The 23,930-nt window shown below is 45.2% G+C and overlaps 1 protein-coding gene across 1 annotated transcript in view; it reads left to right on the top strand.

The window, feature by feature from the left end:
• LOC118514432 (acid sphingomyelinase-like phosphodiesterase 3a) overlaps window positions 1-23,930 on the top strand; it is a 79,723-nt gene that overhangs the window by 50,882 nt on the left and 4,911 nt on the right. The window contains 7 exon segments of the mRNA XM_036061334.1: window positions 1,771-1,930; window positions 12,793-13,001; window positions 13,078-13,457; window positions 22,897-23,095; window positions 23,173-23,282; window positions 23,386-23,427; window positions 23,429-23,565. Coding sequence (XP_035917227.1) covers window positions 1,771-1,930; window positions 12,793-13,001; window positions 13,078-13,457; window positions 22,897-23,095; window positions 23,173-23,282; window positions 23,386-23,427; window positions 23,429-23,565 — 1,237 coding nt within the window.

Below are 23,930 nucleotides of genomic sequence, written 5' to 3' on the forward strand. Positions count from 1 at the left end.
CTAATAATGCAACGGGTTTTTGAAAAAAAGCGAGTATGCCCATAGGTCAAAACTTTACCACGCATAGAAACCTTGACGGCACGCGTTGAAAAAGTGTGTATGCGTGTGTGTGTGTGTGCCTGCGTGTGCTTAATAAAATGACACAGTTTTTTCGTCACTTCCGGCCCTATGTGGGTTGGTCGATAATGAAGGCCACCGTATGAATAGGGCTGATTAAATCGAAACGATTTCGCCTGCCCCCCATGGTGACATTAACACTTCAATTAATATCGCATGATTGCCCACAGAGTGCTATGGAGTGTGAGATGAAGCAGACAACTACAAAAAAACCCTTCTTCCGCCATTCTGCTTCTGAATAAACGGGAAGGCAGACATTAAAATATCAAATTAAGCTCCAAATAAAAGCGGCCAGTTTGCTCTGGTGGGGAACACCACCACAACGTTTTCATTAGAGTAATTTTTGCAGCAAAATCATAAACCAACCCTTGCTGGAGTTGAATGAAAATGTTTGGTTGGTAGCTAATATTTCTACTCAACAATAGAAATCCCATGCCAATCCTTGTCGAATTAGCCCTTTTTGGCGGATCCAACTTTGGGGAAAGTTGGAATAGGGAGGAATTTACAGAGGTTAACTTAATAATGAAACCATTACTGCACATCCAACTACCTCCGGGTGTGACAAAGAACCCCTTACATAGGACACATTTATATGATACAGAAGAAAAAGAAATACTCTCCATTTGAGTGTCACGCCCGACTATTCCCTGGTGCCAAAGCAACCCCCCTACATTCCTTTCCTCCTGTACAGCAACAGGAACAAGCCGCAAGCACTGTCGGAAAGGATAAAGTTTTTTTTCGGGTCCACTCCGTCATATCTCTTCGGGGCATAACGCGATGGCTGGCAAAACTGCAAAATCTCACCGGATGACCTAATTTGAGCTGGGCCAACCGAGTGCCGGACGAGTGGGGTTTCATCCACTTTTCTGCTTCAGTTTTGAGCCAATGGCACGATGGTGAACAATTTAGCAAGCAAAATGAAACATATCTCCTCGCTTGCAAGCGCTTGCAGCTGGAGGAAAATGAGCAACGACATTCAAATTTTGAGCAGTAAAGAAGAAACAAAAAAACCACGAGCGCAATGGAAAAGTAATACGACTCCGGTGGTGCCATTGTCAAAACTCTACTCCCTGATTGCTGGTTATGGTTGAGGGCGTGTATCCGTGTGTGTCTGTGTATGTAGCGATCGTAAGCAAGTCGAAAGCGACTGACTTTATCCAATAAAAGTAGGAGAAAAAGAGGGAGTGAGAGTTTTTCCAACCGGTTTGCAACCTGCAGGCCCTTCTGATCGTCGCCCTCACGTTCCAGTTTGGCCAAAAAAGGCCCAAAACATTCTGCACACGAGCACGAGCTCGAAAGTAGCTCAGCTTTTATTCCACTCACATCCACGCTGTTAAACAACGGGGACAACTACGGCTGCAGACACGGGCCGTCCGTGGTCCGTGGAATGTCTGCAATCGTACTTGGATGCAGCTTGCGCTAGCTAATCCTTTTGCATTGTTCCGTTGGGTTTGAATGTTGTCCGTCCTTCACCGCTTCTACCCCTTTCCTCCCTCCTCACCAAGCGTTGTCTCCGGTCGGAACAATCGAAAGACCTGGGCTGCCGTATGTGAGCACGTTTTTTGCAGAAGGCTTTTCTGCTTCTCATTCGCTTTAAGAAAACTTTTTTTGCGACTCACAAAAAATCCCGTTTCTGATTATTCTGATCCGCAGGTTGCTGGCTTAACGAACATCACTCGAACACGGCGAGCGCCAAACGGCCGGGACTGTACGGAGATTACATGTGCGACAGCCCATGGAGTCTGCTGGAATCCGCCACGCAAGCCATGAAGTCCAAGCAAGGTGATAACGTCGAGTTTGTCCTGTGGACTGGGTAAGTGTGTCTGTAGCCTCAGTTTTCCTTCCCCGACCAGTCCCCTTTCATCTGTGTGTACCGTGTGCGTTGGCGTATAATATTTTTAGGGAGTTTTTTACATCAGGTCTTTTGCTCGTTTTCTCCAAAATTGTCCACACTGTGGTCCAGTTTGGTACGGGAAAATCCATTTTTCTAAGGCACTTTTGGACCTTCCTCGTTCATTTTTTCTCTTTTAAAGGGACAATTTTATGTCTTTTTGTGTGTGAGTGCCTTGATTTTGTTCCAGATTTTCCCATTTCAGAATGCCGTTACTTGCCATAAACTGCTTTTCGAACACGACAAACGATCCGAAACGAAAAAAGCGCCCAGTGGGATTGGAAGGTCACACAAAAAAACCCAGAACACACACATCCAATGTGCTGCTACTCTCAAAAACTTTAGTGCGCGTGATTTATCGACAGTCGGTACAATTTATGATGTCTTGCAAGAAAGGCAGCCATCCCCGGGACAGGGAAAACGGCGTAACAGAAGTGCGCGCACTAACACAACCACACCATTGCGATGCTTGGGCGTCCTTTTTGTCGGGTTTTGTGTAACGTAGATTTTTTTTTCCGTACAGCTCGTGTATATGAAACCACTGGGTTACATGGGAGTACCAACCATTTTCTGTTTTTTTTTGTCGTTCCTTCCATTCCATGCCCGAGAAACGGAAATGAATCGAAACGGGTACCCTTCGACCCGGGGTGTTATTAATATTCTTCCACAATCGCTATAAAATCTCGACCAGTATAAATCAAATCATCCGATGCATTGGCAGGTGGTCGGTTGGACCACAACTGGTGCTCGCAATACTGGTCACCGCCAATGGACTGGTGTTTTTGTTCCCGGATTTTCCACCCGAAACTGTCCACTCGGGAGGATTGTGTTCCGCGCTTCGATAAAACCGTTTGGAGGGAAAAATAAAGCCAACGTCGTTTTGCGTTGTCTTTTTAGCTGCTTGAACACAGCCGTAAGAAAAAGTACCGCTTACGAAGAGGATGAATTTTGGTCGTCTTGTTTTTCGTGTGAGGCGAAACGAGCTACTGGGCGTCTCCATCTACGAGCGACTGGGCGCCTCCATCGGTTCCAGCATAACCGATTTTATTCATTTGACCGTGTTTGAACCTCGGGTGCAGTGTTTGTGTCTGTGTGTGTGTGTTTTGCCGGCATTTCTCATGCGTCATATAACGTTTTGAATATTTGATCAGGAATTACATAATGCTGTCCTGAACGCGATATGAATGATAAAAATGTTGTCTCACAGTCGTCCTGTTCGTTACCCGTACGTTTTCCCATGCTTTTCCCAACCGGGAATAAGAATTTGGTGTTCGGTTTGGAAGCGAAACACCAAACAGAGCACGTTATCATTGCTTGCGAGTGCGTTGAAAATGCCCCTTTTCTTCATTCTATTTGACTATTTTCTTCCATGTTTAGATGCTTGATAGCTCAGCTATGACGACAAACGTGTAAGCATTTGATCGCGTTAGCCTTACCAGCACCAGTCAAACAGAAGTAAGGAAAAGAAAAAAACCAGGAAAACAATAGGCTTTTCACGGTGACGTTTGATCGAATGCTTGACTGCTTCTCAATCGTGTCTGCAGCCCCGGTACAGAACAGAGGCGAGAGCAAGGCCCGAGAGAGCGAAGAAAAAAAAAATACAACGCACAAAAGTAAATGTTAAAATGCCATTCGCCCGGTTTTTGATCCGTTCCCGGTGCCATTTTACGGCAAACGAGTCGACAGCAACACAATCACGATGTGCCCTCGAAAGTTCAAAGCAGTCGAGTCGGAACGAACGAACGAACGGTGGACATGTGCTGTACGGTGGTTGTGCCTGAATGCGTGTGTCTGTGTGAAAATCACCAAAATCAGGAACCAGGCGGCCCAGGACGGCTTCTCTTCCGTCTGGTTCGTTATCGTGTTCGTGGAAGGATTCACAGCACAACATCGATTACCACCACCGGCAGACAATAGTGAGGAGCCACGAGAATTGAACACGAGAAGAAGGAGATCTAGAGAGGGGGCATTGAATTATCTGAAACCTATGACAAACAATAAAGTAGACTGTGAACGAAAAAGAGCAAGCTTATGGCCGCGAGACAGAACTTAGAAAAATATAAACTGTCTCGTTGTTTGAGAAAAATTGGTCGTGTGGTTTTGTATAAAAAGCTTCGAAACGAACGTAGAAATAATAAGCAGTCCTAAGAATATTCAACCTAACTATAACCAAATGCATTGAGCCACATCAGTAGTGTCATTACTGAATGCTCATATCCTTCATTTATTTAAACCCTTCCCAATTCGGGCAAATTCTCCCACAGCACTCTGTCACACCCATTCATGAAGCCGCTCAACGATTCCGTACATTACGGCCCCGACGATGATGCATCATCGACCCGGCCTCTGATGATGCTTTTCGTTTTAAAGAATGTTTCAAATAAATATTCCATACGCCATCTCCAGCCATCGTTGCAGTGGAGGCTGTGCAAAAACCCGGCCTTGTCTCTCATCAAATTGCTAACCCGGTTGGCAGAGTATTTGGGTTTTCATTTTCCTCGGAATTTTCTATCAACCCGAAAAAGGGAAACACACACACTGGCACGCACCAGTGTAGCACATTCGACTGATGGGGAAAAAGCCTGTACCTCGGGAAAATAAATCCTGAGTGTGTATTCCATTTTTGATAGGCAATTTTCTTTCCCGTACTCGGGTAATTCCGAACCACCCCAGGTACGGCACACATTCCATCGCTGTACTGTACGCACTCCATATTGTGAACCGGTGAGATGGGGAAGGGAAGGGTGCAAACAGGAGGCTGGGAAGGGTGGCAAAGAAAACAAGGATTCGTTTGAGTCGATAAAACGAAACACTTCGCGAGCTCACTCGGTGAAACATGAGTTTGTATCAGCGGTGCTGGTAGGGGGAAGCTGCCTGCCAGTCCCACTCGCAAACGGGGGATCCGGTGGAAAAGTTCCTAATTCTTCTTCTCCATTTCTTTTACCCTGGCTGCCGTTTGGGAAGGTTAACGAGAGCTTTGAGTGTTTTACCTTGGCGAAGCAGAAGTACGGGGCGAGGTTTTCACATACGAAGAAGACTTTGAAATACGCCTCTTCGATTCAAGGTGAAATTCAATTAATATTAAATGATATTTCTTCGGAAAAACGGAAGCTTACGAACGGTGCGGTGGTACGGGTCTTTTCTGGTACGGTGCGTTTCCCTCTGGGGCGGTGGTGGTGCACACAAATTTTCACCCAGTGTACTTACATTCCGTTTGTACTGTTTGGTTATCACACGCACACACACAAGACAAAACCGGAATATCAATGTCGGCAATGTCGGTTGTTTACTTTCCGGCATTTCGATCGGTAAAGCCGGCTTGATTCTTAAGAGCTTTTCTTATATTTTATTGATTTTTCCTCTCGAAATCTTATCCCATTCAAATCATGATGACAAGCGCGATGAGACTGTGCCTGAGTTTGTGTGTAGGATACAAGTAAAAGAATTATTTATTCATTAGGTTTTTGTCATACAAATAAACACCCCTGGCAAAGGTTATTACTCTTAATGCTTCATCATCAGCTTTAATATTCCACTAGCCACCAACATCTCTTGGGGCAACAATTTTCCTCGTCTCCCAGGTTAGGTGCACGGCTTCGGAAAATTAATCTTGGCTCGGCTCCAACCCAGGCTCCCAATGAAATCATAAAATCTTCGACCCAATAATCCACCAAGTTCCCTTTTTTCCCATACTACCGACTCGGTCCTAGCACTAAGGGGTTTTCACTCCCAGCACGACATACACCCACTTAACGAATCCCTGAGACATTCAGGCGAAGTCTTCTTTATATGGCGTAAAACGCTCACAAGTGATACTTCCTCCAGATCGTGCCATGCGTTGCTTGGCTACAGATTTGTTTTTCTTTTTCACCCTTTTTCTTCTATTTTAAGCCGAGGAAAAAACCCCGGAACTGGTGCTAGGTCAAGACAGTACAAGATTGCCTCCAAATGTGGTGCAACCTTAAAGCAACGTTAGGCAGAGATTTCCAACCCTACTTGAGCGGATACACACACATAGAGAGACTCCCAGATTTTTCCGGAAGTAGCGTGCAAGGAAGAGTCTATTGAACCTAGACCCTCTTCTAGCTGAAACAAGTGTCTTTCCACTGTGACAAGAGCTTTCTTGAGCGGAGCCTGAAGAAGAGCAACTGGATTGCATCCTTCGAGTTTTTCTAGCTAACGATGTTACCTGAACACACTTTTCCCACCCGGGAATGAAATTCCACTTTTCCTTCCCCGAATTGGCAACTCTTGTGCTGTCTGCATCGGCCGGGTGTGCTGTGAAATTGAGCGTTTATATATGTATGAACGTTTCGCTCTTCAAACTCACTCTCCTTCCCACCACATCCAGTTCCTTCCCACCACGCTTCAGGAAGCACTATTATCCTTATGCAACTATTATCCTTATCAGTACAAGGACATTTCGCCAACCGTTTGAACCGGTTCCGGTTCCGGCATTAGCGAGAGCTCAACAGCAGCACTTCGGGTTGGCGCAGCCCTTGAACGGCAAACGGGCAATTGTTTCGAGATCAGACGAAGCCGACTGATTAGTGCCGGGCTTGATGCTACCGGTTCAGCTCGGTGTGCGAGTTAATTAAAATATTTTAATTAACTTGAGTCACTCCTTGCGCTGCTCGTCGCGTTTGTCGGTGAAGCGGTGAATTAGGTGGATTGGCATCATATTCACGTTATGCGTTTTCGGCCTCCCGCATCCCTACTTCGGCCTACTGGTGGTGGATGTTGGGGATGCTGGGTTTGGTATGTCAAGAGGATACTGAGGCTTCATTACCTCATCAGTAGGCGGCTTGTCGTTGTCGAGAGGAGTTATTATTAGCCGATTATGGTTATGCAGGATTATGTTTACCCCCGCTCTTTATCGGGTTCGGCTTCCGGAGGAGGATCAATCGAGATGGTTAAGGAGCTGATTGAAGAACGGTGATGTGTAGTGTAAGCAGGCTTTGAGGATGTTGCAATGACCGAAGCACAATATGAACACTCAAGGTCATTAAGTCATTAACATTTTGCACATTTGTAAACAAATGAACTAGAGGTTAAGAATCAGTCTTTATATGAAAGTGAGGACCAATGCATATTTTAAACAATATTTGTATATAGTTCACGAGAAACTGTATCTAATCGAGAATCTATATATATTATTCTTTAATTACATAAAGTCTACTGACATAATTTATACTTTCCATTTCGCTAAGCGATATTTTCACTAGCCTGATGACACCCCTGTCCCTGGGGCACTTTCGTTTCTCACTGTACCAAACCAAGCTTACCTTGATGGGTGGGGACCAGCAGGGGTCAACAAGAAAAAGCCATTTGAACAGCTTTATCCAAACACACTGAATGGGGAACATTTTCATTAAATCTGGCAATCAAACTGTTTAATTTATCGAACAAGTAGTTCCACGGACCACTGGAAAAACCAGCGCCGTGAGTGCAATTCCATTAGATGTCAGTAACCAACAACGAACGAAGGAAGTAAAAAAAACTGCACGGGAACTTACATTCGCTCTAGCCATTCGCTGAAGCTTTCTTTTCACCGATCACCCACCGATTCCACCTTTGCACCGTCATCGCACCATCAAAGTGCAGCGGCGTTCGATCGGAAAGTTGATGAAAAATAAAAGCTTCAATGACACAGAAATAGCACCAGTCTAACGTGGAATGGTGAACCGGACCGTGTTTCTTCTCTCTCTCTCTCTCTCTCTTTCTCTCTCTCTCCCGCTCTCTCTCTCTTGTTTGCCTTTCTCGCACTTCAGACGCTCACCTCGGGGTGTGCAAAGTTATGCTCAAAGCCCCCAGGCAAAAACATAAGGAAATTGGTTTAAACCACTCACCGCCACACACACACACACACACACACACTTCGTTGCCAGAAAAGGGTCGCGCGGGAAGATCGAAGTACCGCAAGCAACCGAAACCTTTCCAACACTTTTCCGCATCCATTTCCCCGCACTTTTACCGATCCGAGCCGAGGGGCGTGTTAGATAGCCCTTCTTCGCTTGGTCCATCACCGTGGAGCATGTGCGGTCAGTGGTTCGTGAAAGTTTCCCAATTTCTACAACCTTTTTGTCGATATTATTTTTACCTCACCGTGTTCTAGCACTTCGCCTTCTCAGTGGGCAGTGGGTGAGGGCTCGCAAACCTGGTTCATTTCATTAGAACTTGAACCGTGGGAAAGGGGAAGATGTCTGGGGTTTGTTTTTGCTGCTTCCCCATTTTCGGTGGAACCGAATCCGTGCGGATGGTTGGGAAGAAAAACGGACGAAGAAATCAATGGTAAATGAAATAATTTCTTTTGCATTCGATTTTCATCGTTTCGGGTGGGGTTGAATCTGATGGGAAACCCGGATGTCTGGGGGGTTTTGGGGCGTGAACCAGGGACCTTCAACCAGCAAACAGGCTTCCGTACGTGTGGTCTCGGAAGAAGATGCTGTGTGTTTACATTGCGTTCGAAATCTGGCAGCTTCGGTTGCGGTTGGACGGAAAGCAATCATTCCGTTCGGTTCTAATTAAATAGCCAATTAAGTGCAAAACTCACTCTTGTGGGAGAGGGTTTTTTGGTGAAGTGTGGTGCGAAATGTATGTGTAATGGATGGAGTTTTCTGGCAGAACTTTTATTTGGAGATTCATTTGAAGGGTGTTGTATTTAAAAGAATTTTTTTATTTTAAAACGTTATTTAAATAACTATCTTAAATGTTTCTTAAGTCCAAAAGATGTTTTTTAATGTCACACAAATTAATTTAAAATAAAACCAATTGATAGATGTTCCAAAATGATCAGCTATAGCTAAAGCAATACCTTAGAACCATCACTTACTCTCCGATAAGAACTGACACGATTCATTAAATTCATTTGAAGCTAATTGTGTTATTCCATCCCATTATTTGCTGCTTGAAATCCTCCTTCATAAGCTGAAATTAAATTCTTTATTCCATCTTCAAATTTATTGTTATCTGCCCTGGACCACGAGCTCTACCACAGGCGATAGGGCACACCTTTTGTACCAATTACGGCTCAATATCTTCACCGAATTGTTGTTACTCCTGAGCAAAAATGGAAGAATCTGTAGCCACTGTTGTTCTTGTGGCGAGAACAGTAAAACATCTTAAAAAGGGACTGAAACGGAACGGAACCGATCCGAAACACACTGCAGCGGTGTGCTGTCGGGTTTCGTGAATAAAACATTACAATTTTGCTGTGGCGCTCCTATTGGCTCCAAGTACTTGGCTAGCTACTTGAGAAATAAATTACTCGAAACACGAGAGAATCTTGAAGCGTGGGACAAATTTCCGGTCAAAAAAGAGGGTGAAGAAATAAAAGGCCTAACGGAGGACCGACCGATGAAACATTCAGCCGTGTAGAATTCTTAAGAAAGATATTTTTCAATGAATTTTATTCGTATCCGGGAAGGTACGCTCCAGCAGCTGGATCGAACGCCTAAATGTATACTATTTTATTAGGAAAACCATTTCATTTGGCTCGATCCAAGTAGGCCCACATTTTTTTCCGACAAACATCAAACATGGCCAGATAAACAAACAATCACTTTTGTAAGTGCTTCCTGCAATGAAGCAATGTCTTTGAATTGAGGCGTGGAAAATAATTTGTTAATCAAATAGTCAAACAAAAAACATTCTCTTTTTCGTGAAATGTTGTGCTCTTCCGGAGCTGGGGACAGAGTTAACATTAACGCCAACAATCACAGGTACGCCAATCGTCGGCCATTGCATTCCATTAAACGGTGACGGCCCATTAGCGGCGTGCCTTTGTGCCGTCAGGAACGTGTCCGGAGCGGGTATTTCCACTCCCAAACCATCGCACTACCACCGAGTCACCGTGCAAAGCTAATCAAAATTCAAGTCCAGCCCAGCGGTTTTCCTTGCTGCTTAACTACTTGCCCGTTTGAGGCCGCTTTTTCGCTCACCAGCTCGACCCTTCGGAAGCTGTCGATGAAACAATTTCCAATCAATTTTCATCGTGCCTGTGTTCCGATACCGCTTTCCACTTCGATGTGTTTCAACGAAGCAAATACACGACAAAAACGGCCTCTCGCGCGGTCATGCTGATATTTGAAAATTTTACCGAACACCCGCTCACGAAAAGCTAATTCTGGAATGTCACGGCAAAAGGATATTTATTGAAGCTTAAGCGATTGAATCTTTCTCAACGGATCCCCGGTTCGAAGATGTTGTGAGAGTGTGTTTTTCTTTCGTCGTCTTCGGAGCCTTTTCTTCTCGTTCCGGATCGTTTCGATTACAATCCATCGGTGGGAGCAAGCAACCGGACTAGGGGGAAAAAACGGCCGAAAAAGGTCGTACCTCACACAGAAGGGATAATTCGTTCATTCTTCTCGCTCATCCCGCCAAAGTCCATCCGGCCGTTCGTTCGACCGTTTGTTACGGTTCGATAATTTTAAAATTCACATTCAAGCCTCATTGTCAATATCTCACTTTGTCCTTCCACTTTTTTTCGCTCTCTCTCGCTCTCCCTCGCTGCCTCTCTTATGCTGTACATGGCCACCTACTCGACGTCCAGTTTGTATGCGTTTGCTTCGATTACTTCGATCCAACCGATCCACTGCTTTGTTCGGATCGGTACCGGATTCGAAATGTTCTTGCCCTCGAGCCTCGTGGCACAAACTCTATTGAAGCTCATTTCCATATTTTGTAGCACAGGACAGTGGTAGCCGTCGTCGTCGTCGTCGTCGTCGTCGTCACTGTTGTACCATTGTCCCGGCACCGGTAGATCCGGTTGTTATCCGGTTGATATTCACTCACCGTGCCCAGTACTTTCCAAAGAGCACTCAGTAGAAGGATAGATGGGGGGAAAAAAGCTGCCCAGCTCATCCATTGCGGACGGAAATACATGGCCGCTAGGGACAGGTAGCGCTCGCAGGGAAAAACTGAAAAAACTGGACCTTAGTTGCACCGGCTTAGCTTTTGTCTGTCTGTCTGTCGCTGGGCTGTAGTCTGTCACTGTTGGATTGCTTTTAAATTTATGCTTTCACCCCACATACGCCTTTCGATCGAATGATTTGCTGCCGGCACTTTATTTCTATATTTCTTTTCAACAGAAAATAATTTCAAAAAATCGACCTCAAGTATACCCTTAACGCGCGTGAATAGATTCTGGAGCGAGTCATTCCTGGTGTGTGCCTCAATTTCGGAAACTTGCAAAAATGGGCTTGGCAGGCCACCCAAAAAAAAAAAAAACAGAAAGAAAAGCAACATAACACTCCCGTACTGGTGCCCTGCAGTCGGAACCGTTTGAATGATTTGAATAAATTTCATGCCTCACCACCCTCAATAAGATCAGGCCCAAAGATTACGGTACATCGTGCTCCTGCTCCCGTTAGGGAACGATGGAATGACAACGACAAAAAGAAGCTAACGGACACATTCCGCCACCGTTCGTGATCGTGCACTCATTTCCATTGCAAATGGCGTTGTCACAGTTAGGGGCTTTGGATGGGAGCGGATGGGAAACCCGGTGTGGAGTGGGGTGGTGGAATGAGCAACCGCAGGCTGGTGGTTTTGATGTGGAAATCTATCTTATTCCCATGTCCTCCTTTTCCTCACCGACCCGCAACAAGCCTCCCCCTTCGAATTGGTTGGCGTTGAGGCAGAAAACTGTCATCTCATTGTCGTGTTGCTCGTGTTTTTCCGCGAGTGTGCATTTCCTTTCTGTTGCGCGTGTTACGGTTTTTTTTGCTCCACACTCAAGAAAACAGACCCTGCAATATTCAAAAACTGTACAAAAACGCTCCTTTAAAAAAAAACACAATGACGCACTCGCACCCACCCAAACCCACCCCGGAAGCACCCCGGAAAATGGGGCCTTTGTTTCAACGGCCTTTGGATTTGCTAGTGAAAACGGTGACGCTGAGGCTGTTTGCGGTGCTACGAAACAGCGAACAAGTGTCCTTTTTCCTGCTCTCACACTGAGCGTCGTTGCACATGGTTTTCAGCTTCGCTTTTGCTTTCAACGCTCACTGGAACATTAGCCACCTAGCGCCTAGGAACCACCAAACGAAGCGTAATGACGAGCAGCATAATCACTGTCGGTGGCTGGGGTAGAGGGGCAAACGCCCCAGAAGCGGGAAAAGTTGTGGCAAAAACATGGAAGCAGCATACAATTACACTTGGAATTCGAATTAAATTCACAACCAGCCGGAGTCCCCGTTGACCTTACTTTTGCTGATAATCCTTACTTACTTGCGCGGACTAAGTAGCTTGCTGATGACGGTGACGGTTTGCGTTTGCAATAATTTAATCTGATTTCCTCTTGAGCTGTTATTAAAAATTGTTTGAAGATTTTAATATTTCGATTTTAGTCTTCGTTCTTGCGTTCGTTCACATTGTTCATATAAAATATAAATATAAATAAATTCTCGCCTTATTTGATTCATATATTGAGATTAGTATCATTTCATTTTCTTTAAATAAAAGCCATATTAATCTGGAGGTTAAGAAGTTGGGTGGACCACTATTATAAAGGATCATCGAAGTAAAACTCGTCTAATTTAGATTATCCCTAAATGCAAACACATACAGTAGAGCTCGCTTGAATGTTGACAGTTCTTGCGCCAGAATGTATGCAAAATGACGTCAGAGCTTGAAATCCGTTAAAATGTATTTGAAAACTGTAACATGCCCTTCGAATTTAATTTTATTGTTATCTAAATAATCTGATTACAATCCAAACAAAGTAATGACTCTTACGACAATAAATCTCAAACTGTCTTTACTTCTCACCCTCTCCATTACAGCGACGGTCTTTCCCATTCTGCCAAGCGAATGCACGAAACCAAGCGATTGGACGTGCTGCGTAACATTACGGAGCTGATGAGCCGAACGTTTCCGTCACAGTTTGTGTTTCCGGTGCTCGGCCATGAGGATGGTAGTGCCAACTTCGAGCAGCTTGGCGAGCTCTGGCGCCACTGGTTACCGCTGGAAGCGCTACAAACGTTCGAAAAAGGTAAGTCCGTCACCGTCACTACTGCACCGACGCTTGTTGCAGTAACCCGATTGTTTTTTTTTGTTGCGATTTCCAGGTGGATACTACACCATCGAACAGACGAAAAGCCGGCTAAGAATAATAGCTTTAAACACGAACTACATGCGACACGACGCCAAGTACTCGCAGTCGCACTCGTCGGCGGTGAAGCAGCGGCCAGACGGCTCATACCATTACCCAGCGGGCGGCCACTACGGTGACCACCACATGGGCAAACACTATCACGCCCGGGAAGGTAGCTCTTCCGGGTATCTGTACAGTGACCGGCGGAACGGATACAGTAGCAGTAGCAACGTAGCGGACAGTGGTATCGGTGGCCACGCCAGTGCATTATCGGGATCAAGCAGCCACGAGTCGGAGAAGCAGTGGGAGTGGCTGGAGGAGGTTCTAGCAAAGTCGAGTAGAAATAAGGAAACTGTAAGTATGGAACTTTATTAAACAATTTAGGAAACTCCCAGAAATCTGCAGTAAAGCTCTACCGTTTATGAAGCATGTTTTTGATCGTGTTGTTTCCTTGCTGGTCGAAATTCACTAGACCTGTCAAACGAGCCAGCGTGTTATTTCCCCCTTCACTCATTCACGACACAAAACTTGACCGAGCACAAGCAGCGTGAATCGAATCAATCAACAAAAAGGCGTGAAGTCAGTGTCAGAACCGTTCACACTTGTGATTGACAAGTGAGAGCTACGAAAGTTTTGCGGCTAGGAGCGCTGTGCACAGGCCTTTGAACTCTATGGATGTATAGAGCAGTGAATATTGAAACGATTTGCTATCTCCATGCTTTTAATCGAAGCGGATGGAGTTAGTATAGTTGTGCTATATAATCACCATTGCCATGTTGCTTTATAGCTGCTTGGTCAGTAATATGAATGTCTACAGGCATCACCAGAAATTGAAAATTTATTCAAGAGCGCCTAAAAGTATGCTATTTTGTGTATCAAATACAATCCAATATCAGACTCCTGTTTCATGGTATATGGATATTAAGTACAGCTGAAGTGAAAACTTAATTTTAATTGAAATCTAACGATTCAGTAAGTATTGAGGAACAATTCTTTCTGAAAGACACACAACCAATTCTTTCTTGTAATAACTACAAAAAGAAGCGAAACTTTATCACGCCTTTTGACCTCTCGCTCGTACAGTCCAAAAGTACAAACCCAAACTACACAACCCCGATCGGATAGTTGCGGTGGGGAAAAAGTTTTTCCCAACACAGAAAGTAAATGCAACAATCTCTCTGCAAAACTTCAAAGCACTGTGTCTTTCAAAAACAACGAACAGCATCCGATTCCACACTGAAACGACCAGTTGCACCCGAAACAGTGCGAAACGTGGCGAGCAACATGGCGCAATCCATTGTCACAGACATTTTCCACCCTAGAAGGGCAAGGAACGTGGCAGGGGATGGCAAAACAAAACGAAATGCTTGTAATGAGTATCGAATCGCGTGAGCTGACGGTGGGTTCTCGCGGGGGGCAAAAAGATCGTTCACGGTGTCACGCTGCTCGCTGCCGCTTCATTGCAGCCAGCTGTGCAGCGTTTGGTTGCAGCAACATTTGCCCATTTGCAGCAAACGAAGGGAGTAAGTTTTTTGCCATCCTTCCGTTCCAAAGGGCCCCCCTTCAGTTTCGTTGCTTCCCAGCCGGCCAGTTTTAAAGACAGAGCTGGTATCAGTGAGCGGTGAAATCCTTCTCGATCCAACGCCATTGTCTATCCAAGACGTGATATTATTTTTCTCGACTTACGAAACGCTTTGCCTCCACTTTCTATTACACTTTGTCGGTTTGTGTGTGTATTATTTCTCATTTTTTTGCCTTTCATCCTTTCACACAAACAGAACACAAAAAAAACCCAGATCACCATTAGTGTTGGCGGTGGGGTTATGAGATTGTTTCCTATTTTTTGTGTTGCTACACAAGCTAGCAGCTACAAGAAAAAAAAGCGAAGAGGATGTAACAATTTTTTTTTCCTATCCCTGCCACCAATGCATCCCACGGTAGCAAAAAAGAAAGGCAGCCGATCTGAACTATATGTGCAGCAGTAGCCGCGTGATGAAGGTGGGCGAATGGAAAGAAAATTAAAATTAATTAAAAAAGTCCCGCAGCAAAGTTGCTCGCCAAGCGCGTCTCGCTGGTGGAAGCTCTGGAGTTACGGGTTGGGTGGCGCAAGATTCCGAGTGTAATCTTTTTCGCGCTGTTTACAGTGTAACAAACACAGTCGAGCAGCATTTGCTCCCAGTTTTTCTTTTTGTTGCTTCCTTCAATCCCGGTGCAATCCATCCATCCGGTAGCACCCGGGCAGACGTCCAACGGGAAACATTGCTCCTTTGGCGGTGAAGAGATTCTTTACAATGGTTGGAATGGGGTTTTGGGGCGACAGGACCTTTGCCCAAGGCACACAACCGACCATCGGTGTTGCCAAGGATCACGAGCAATCCCTTCTTAACTGCCATTCGTGCTATGGGATGGGCGTATTTTTTCTGATTTTTTGCTAAACCCCTAAATGTTCGCTTTCTGCTGTCGAGCAGTAACGCTTCGCCGGCCTTAAACTGTAGCTAGATTTTGCTCATTAAAGGAGAATCGTTTTCATACCCGGGGCAGCCACACCGGCTGTCTATATGTTGTGCACATTCACAGTGCGTTTAGGGCGCCATTGCCGATGGCGGTTTTTGGAGGGAAAAATATGATGGTGGCACCTCCTGCACCGTGTACACATTCTAAATTCATTACAGTACACAACGAAGATCTCGCGTATCGTGGCACAAACAAACAGAACGCAGCAAGAAAAGGTAATAGGAATTATGGAGAGGACAAAAAAACGAAACAACCCGGCTAGCCCTAAAGATTTTTCCAACCACACCCGAAAACAATCCCGTCCATTATCCCACACGGTTGTTAATCTCTCGGTTAATGAAGTTTTCAGAATTTGTTGTGGGTGAGGTTGGCAATTCTCTTCTCGTTGTTGTTGTTGTTGTCTGATGATGATTTTTTTTTGCCTGATCCTCGCCATCTTTCGACACCGTCCTTCGACATCTTCCCGATATGAATGCAAAACGGTGTGCCCTTTTGTTTCTCTCTTTCGTTTTTGTTTGGTCTCCACTTGGCGGGTTTAATTTTAAATCAGTTCAAGCTGCTTGCTTTGGTACTTCGGAACGTTCCAGGCGTACCAAACCAGCAAAAAAAGGTAAGCTTCAGCCGCAGGCTAATGGTTAAGAAATGTTTCTTAATCTGTTGCCCAAAGTCAGCCCCTTTCCCTGGACGGTGAGAGACGGGAAGGGATTTTTTTGCAGTGTGCACACCTTCAGTTTCGCCGCTTTTTTAATGAGATAGGCACGGAGGTAAGATATTAAAGATAGAAGGAAGAAGGATTTATCAACTAAAGTAACCTCCCAGCCAGAGCTGTTCATTTTTTCCAAAGCCCTCCCGTGTGTCTTCACAGGAGGGTTTAAGCAAATGTGCGTAATGATGGCAGCAGGTAATGATGGCAACCTTCCCAGTGGCTTAAGCTAGAGGTGTTAACGGCGAGAATAAGAACTCGCGTCGGGGTGGCCATTAGGGAAAGTCGTTAATTATAGCACCCCAGATGGGATGGGTAAAGTCGAAAGATTTAGCGATAAATGTTAGTTTCTTAAGCTACAATAAGTCTTGCTGCTTGCTGCTTGCCACACTGTGTAAATGGCAACTTTCACCCACTGCCAGCTAGTGAACTTAACTGGAAAACTTCCTTTTCACTAAATGGTTGAGCTTAATTATGAGTGTATGTTGATTCGCACTTTCCACAGCTCGCTTATCGCGCCTGGTAGCGGTCGTGTGGAAAAGGGGACACACACACACACCAGAGTAAAGATTAATCCACCCCTCCTCGCCTCCCCACTCATTCTCTCCACCGATCCAAAGGACATTCTGTCGGCCGCGCCGTATCGCGAGCGTAAAGCGATGCTGATTAAACCAAAACTTTACCATTATCCCGCACATGCTGGCTGTGGTGGCTGAGGCCACACTTTTGACGCGACAACCGCCACCGGCCGCGCGTGTGAATCGTTCATTTTGTGCAAATATTTATCCCACTGTGCGTGTGCGTGTATGTGTGTGTGTGCTTTAAGCGCAAAGAGGGTTTCGCGAACGTTGTCACTAATTGGTGCTTTGATCTTTGGTGCGTTCGGGAGAAAAGCGGGTTAACACCATGTTTTGCCCTTCACCATCCACTCCCGCAGAAGGGCTTTTCCGTAGCCTTTACTTTCTGGTTTGGTGACCAGTATGGAGTGTGTGGGGGCCTGGGGGTTAAATTTTGATAATAACCATCCCCACACACTCACACCCGGTTCGGTTGGCATATGCTGTAATTCAAACGCCCGGACCCTGGCTGAGCTGCAAACATTATTCCAGCCCTGTCACACTGGGCTAAAAACGCGGTTTACGGTGAGTGGACCGAGGCCGTGCCAAAACCAAACATAGATAATTAGCGGACAGAATGGCCAAACACACACACACACGTCTATCGGTGAGAGTGTGCCATCAGCTTATCAGGGACCTGGGGGGAGTGGGAGGTTGGTTTCTGCCCACTCAGCTGAATCAGGTGAAACATTTGACACTTTCCACAGCGCCAAATGAGAGAAAAATGCAAGGTGGGAAATTTCAACTGCTCTGATCAGTTAGTTTGGTAGTTAACCGGAAAACTGAGACGTTATCAATTGAGTTTCATTTTTTGTTTCATCAATTTTCGTATACGTTAACTTTAATGAGGTTTTCAGGTCATGTTTATCAAGTGTTTAAATGATAATTCTGGAAAGGAGATGGACAACAATTCCTGACGAATATAATAGAAAAGCCATTTCCAGTACGAATATAATAGAATAATACAGATCGATCCTTGGCGCACGGTCGATGTAAATACTTTGCAAACATTTAGGCGCGCCATGAGAAGCGCTGTTTCGTAACTCAAACAATTCGGATCGCTTCTTCACATACGTTGACCGCTCAGGTGGGGTTTCACTTTAAGAATAACTACGAAATATTCAGGTACTTCAAACATTTACTGTTTACCAATACTAAAATTCACTAACTGCTATAAAATATTATTGTTTCTAATTCGCTACAATGCAAGCCTTCTTATTGCGTACATATAGGCACATGCCCAAATAAGAGCAAACACAGAATGATGTCGGCTTGACATGGCTCAAAGTTTATTTGATGAAAGATTTGCCACACATCCTCAATGAATTTAGAGTCTTAAGCTTAAAAAAATCTAGAAATTTCTCCTCAGTTAGAATTTAAAACGACCCAACCGTATTGCTAGTCCAACACGAATTATTTTAATTACAATTGCGTTATTGAGACGCAATTAGGGAGAATAGAGCTGAATGCGTAATCGTAATCACTCAAAGCTTCAAAATGGCTCGCTGGTTACTTTCAATAGCTCCAATGTAAGGATTTAGATACGAATGTATAAAATAAACTCTACGATTCTATAAACAACTATAATAAAAATCTTTAATACATAATAATCGCAATATGGTGTTTCCTGGTCAAATTATATTTAATACTTCTTCTCACCCCAAAAGCTATATTTCCCCGATAATCTCAAGTCGTTACACGCTGAGCCGCTGCTGCTGACCGCCACTGCCCGGCAAATGTCAATCGTTGAACCGTTCGGCAATTAATAACGCAATCAATAAGACCTTAGGAAAACGCTCACGCTTCTCGTTCGTGGCAAAATGTCAACCGAGTCGGTGGAAAGTGACATCGCACTTCGCGTGAATAGTCATCATGCAAAATGGTGTTCCAGTGGTGGTGGTTGGGCCAAGCCAACGAGCATGTTTTGTTATTTGTAGAACGATCCGTTCGGCCCGAAACTTTCGGCACAGCGGGACAAGTTATGGGGCCAGTGAACGTGGGGAGTGGCAAGTTTACAGACGAGGACAAAAGTTTATCCACTCACCGCCACCGTCGCCGTTCCGTTACCTTCTCCCACCCTGTCCGGTACCGCTTTCGTACGCTTTTCCGATAAATGAGCGAAAAGCGCGACCGCTTCCGAAGTAGCTTCGAGCAGAAACCGATGGGATGAAAGTTTTTCAAGTGACACTGCAGACGTCGCCAGCAGCAGGAGGACACGTTTAGGAAGATGAGGCGAGTTTGGGGAGATGGGACGATATTATGAGCATCAAAAGTCGAATGGCGTTGTGGCGGGTGCTACCTATCCGTATCACACTGTCACAAATGGAGTGAACTTTCTCCGCCGGTTCCGGGCCAATCGAAAGCCACCGGCCAACCCCGGTTGACTAAATGATGCTGGAAAATGTTCGCCCTACTTTCCATCACTCGCAAAGTCGTTATCGTGCTTGGTGCGTTTTTTTCTTTCTTTCTTCTTTTCACTCCATTCTTTTTTTCGGTGCTTGTCGATGTTGTTCTTAGCAGTTACGCAGGCAGCCTTCAGCATCGGTGGCATCACAAATCTGTTTGTTTGAAAAACCCCTTTCAACCAAGTTCGCCGCTTGAAGCGGGGGGATTTAGCGATATAATTTAGCTTCGAGTCCGTCCGGCAATCTTCAATCTGCTTCCAAACGGCTTCCCGGCATCCCCCGCCAGGGGTGCCGGGTTCGGCCGACTGGAAACGCGAAATAATCAGCATCCTGCCCGTAAGCTGTCCAGTGCAGCTGATAAAATTAAAACTAAATTAAAAATCGATTAACGCCGCTATTAATGCGCAGCAACAGCAGCTCGGCCACCGTACTTTATGTTGGCTCTTTGCGCGAGGGTTTTCAGCGCGATCGAACAAAGTTTCCTGTTGAACGCGTTCGCGATTTTACTTGCTACGAGAAGAGCTTCGGGAGAAGTTTTTATTCTTCAATGGCCTGTCCCTCAAGCTCCCACCCCAGCCTGCCGTTGCGTTTTCTCCCCACGCTTGGGTCTGGGATAATTGCCAACGGATAACAGCTGAGTTTTACTTACCATTCTGCTGCCGATAAGATAATGCGAATCATTTGCAACACGTTAAGAGGGTGGAATGAATTTATTTTTATTAGAGCACAAAGCAAACAAGCTATTAGAAATGGGTGACGCTTTCTCGTTCTTTGTTTAGTGCTTAAAAACTGAGAAAAGGAGAATTTTCTGAAGAATTTTCTTCCCTTAGAGAACGTTAAACGAAAATAAATCTTAAACTTTTTGCTTGCTACAAAGCAAGCTTTCTATGCACATTTTCTGTAAGCCCTGGATGAACAGATGTAACAGCTTTAGCGGAAAACCCTTCTTCAAATTACGTCCATTCGTTCGAACCCTGCCGAAGAACGTCCGAGCATCAAAGAGCCCTACCTTGTCCTATCTTTTGCTTCATCGAATCGAACGATTCCGAACAATCATCATAATCATCAATCAGCCCGATCGGATGCAATTCCGGCCGAACCTCCACATTGAAGCTCCAAGGCAATTCGGCCATTGAAAACGAAGATAAATTCTACCGAAAAGCTCGAAGCACCTCGATTCGCCGCTACGATATACTATTTATTCGATTCGGTTATTGCACGTTGGCAATCATGGATTGGGTCATTGGTCATAAGCAGCGGAACCAGCGGAGCCAACATTGTCCGTTGCGTCGTCGTTTGCCTGCTTGGACGCAAAAAACGAGCTCCAAAACAAAACGCAACGATTGATGCTGGGAATTGATTTACGAGCCAATCTGAGCGTACACAATTCGGACAATCCGTTTATCCGGTGCGATTGATTGAATCCAGCTCGAGTCATGCTTCTTAATTCGGAAATATGCTTTCCCATTCCTGCTTAGAGGAGTGCAACTGTATCGGAATAGCAAAATATGTGCTGTTGGATGATTTGTAAAGCATATTTGTCTGAGGGGAGCCTTTTATAAGAGTTAGAGCGAAATGGGCTACTACCTAACCGTTCTTCATTGCTTTTCGCCTGCAGATATGCAATATAAGAGAAAACACAATGTTCTATACTTAACTTCATTACAGCATCAAAAATTACCAAAGTGTATTAAATTGCATAGTTCAAGGCGTTGAGTATTTATAAAGAATTTAAAGATGTTTCTGAACATGCAAATCTAAGTCTAAATGTATGCAATTGGCTTAACAGAGTATAAAACATTGCATACTTTCAGGCGTTGTTGTTAAGGAGGGGTTTAAAAGTGTTTTCAACATATTTTTGATAGTTCACAGGTGTGCCGGTTAATTAACAAAACAACAGAATATTCCAAAAGCTCTGAGAGCAAGTCAAGGACCAGGTCAAGCCTATGTAGGTTCAACTAGTGTTTTCCTGCGTTCTACTTAGGGAGATTATGCTATAATATGTAGCAAAAAATTAATACCCTTTTATTTAACAACGCAAAACAGAGTTACATTATAATTAGTTCCCAACTTGTCCAGGTTTCCAGGCCCCTTAACCGACGACAGCTCAACGTCAATTTGTCCCGCATATTTAACATCTCGTCCACCTCTTCGAACCTTCAATTTAAAACCGCAGTGTTTGCTGACAATAATGGTGGTAAAATAACAGTTTACTTCCGCACACACTATCTCCCATTCGTCGTGGATCAACGAACCACACACACACACACACCCACAGCGTGAGATCGTGGGACAGTTTCAATTTATGTTCCATTATTTGCGATCTCCAGACGGATGAATAATTGAATCTGTGCTCCGGCTTTGCGTTGCCAATCCCGGTCCGACAAACACTAACTTTGTCATTTGCCATAACCAATTCACCATTACCGGTTGTGCGGTGGTTTGGGAGCGGGACTGATGGTGGTTTTGTTGGCTCGTTGGGAATTTCCCAGAGATTTACATCTTACATGCATTAACAATTCAACCGCTTGTCACAAGTGTGTGGCGAGACTGTGTAAGCCACACCGGGGTGAACGTAGCAGCTTACACTGGCGAACAGTTTGATATGTAAAGCTTCCGAAGACTTAGAGCGAGTGATTGTGTGTGTGTGTCTGGGCGAGGTATTTTTGTTTGAGTAGGACATCTGCTTCTTCAAATCAATATCGAAATCTCTTGCCGGCAAATCACATTACCGCTTCGGCCCGCTTCGTTTAGCCGGCGACCTAGGTGAGGCGAGGACTTTTTTCAGGGGCGAGACACGACGGTGATGTCACCAACGCCAACGTTCGATGCCCCGGTACCGGCACACCGAAGCACAGCCAAACCATTCTATAATTCATCATGCTTCCCGGGTTGTCGAACGACGGAACGACCAATCTTTCGAATCCATTAGTCATACCGTCGCCTTTCTCGGAGGGCACTTTAGAGCATCGTCGCATCGGATGATTTTTCCCCCGTTTTCATCGGGGATGGATCGGTTTTTATTCGTTTTCCCAGCAGCTTAGAAGCTTGAGCAGGAACCAATTTCGGAAAGCTTGCTAGAACCAGCCGAAAAAAAAGTCGCCCCTTCGTCGTACATTGCTACGCACCTGGCTTTTAACCCTGGCTGATGTACCGGTTGTGGTTTTATGACGATTTTATGAGAATCAATACAACTTCAACCCCCGAGATTGTGGTTCATTTATGGGCCGATTCGTCTCCGAAACTTAACGGGCTGGTAATTTGATAGCTCAGCTCTTGACCGGCCCTGATCCAATCAACCGAACTCATCTAGCATTCGCTTGGCACATGTGGATTGGACATCTTTGGTTTTTTGGTTTTTTTTTTTCGTGGTACCCGGGGAACAAACTTTTACCTCTGTCATTCGGTCAAGAACACACACCCACACACAATTGGACGTCTTAAGTTTTATGGACCATAATTGAATTTTTGATACCGGAGAGCATTGTTTTTTGCTTCTCGAATCTCGAATCTTTCCTAATCGAATTCTACATCTCTCCCATTCCCTTGCGCAGGTATATATCGTAGGACACATACCACCAGGCTCGGACGAGCGCCACATTGGCCACACGATCCCGTTCGGGCATTCCAGCTTCACCGAGAAGAACAACGTGCGCTACCTGCGGCTGGTGAAGCGATACTCATCGATCATTCAGGGACAGTTCTTCGGACACCTACACTCGGACTCGTTTCGAGTGGTTTACAATGAAGTTGGTAAGTGTGCTGGCTACGTTCTTGGAACTCTTCTCGTAGTTGACTATTTATTGGGAATTATGTTCCATCTGAAACAGGCAAACCCGTCTCCTGGATGATGATTGCTCCATCGATAAGCCCACGGAGAAGCGGCGAGTCCAACAATCCCGCCATGCGGCTGTACAAATTCGACACCGATACAGGGCAGGTAGGCATACGGGCAGGCGGCTTAACTTCCGAGAACTTCTCGGCCCATAAATACTGAACATAAATTCTTATTCTCCTCTCCCCTACCATCTCGTCTCTCACAGGTCTTAGACTACACGCAGTACTATCTAGATCTAGAGCAGGCGAAACAAGCTGGAGGAAGCCGTGTGGCAGCCTGAGTACAACCTTACCACCTACTACTACGGTCTGAGCGAGGTGTCATCGTTGGCCCTCCACAACTTGGCCGATCGCTTCAACAACGCGGACGACGCACAGTTCATGAAGTAAGTCGTATTTCGACTCCGCTTTATTGGAGCTTTTTGTGTCGGGGAATTGGCTGCGCTCACGCCAACCTGTAAAACACCGCTCATCCGGGGGCTTATATTTTGCTCAAGCTGGTCCAATTGTATAAACAACGGATCGGTACGCTATGGGAGGAAAGTTTCTTGTAATCTTACTCTCACACACACACACACACACAATCCTGCCAACTTTGGAGGGCTCATCCCGATTGTGTCTTTTTGTGTGTCATAAAACAATGTCAGAAGCGACAAATTCTTCCCACCCTTCTCAGTAGAATCAAACGCAGAGTCGTGCAGTCAGTCGTGAGAGCTTTGCACTATTTTTAGTTAATCCCATTTACGATTCC

The sequence above is a fragment of the Anopheles stephensi genome, chromosome 3 (assembly GCF_013141755.1).
Source record: "Anopheles stephensi strain Indian chromosome 3, UCI_ANSTEP_V1.0, whole genome shotgun sequence".
NCBI classification, from domain to species: Eukaryota; Metazoa; Arthropoda; class Insecta; order Diptera; family Culicidae; genus Anopheles; species Anopheles stephensi.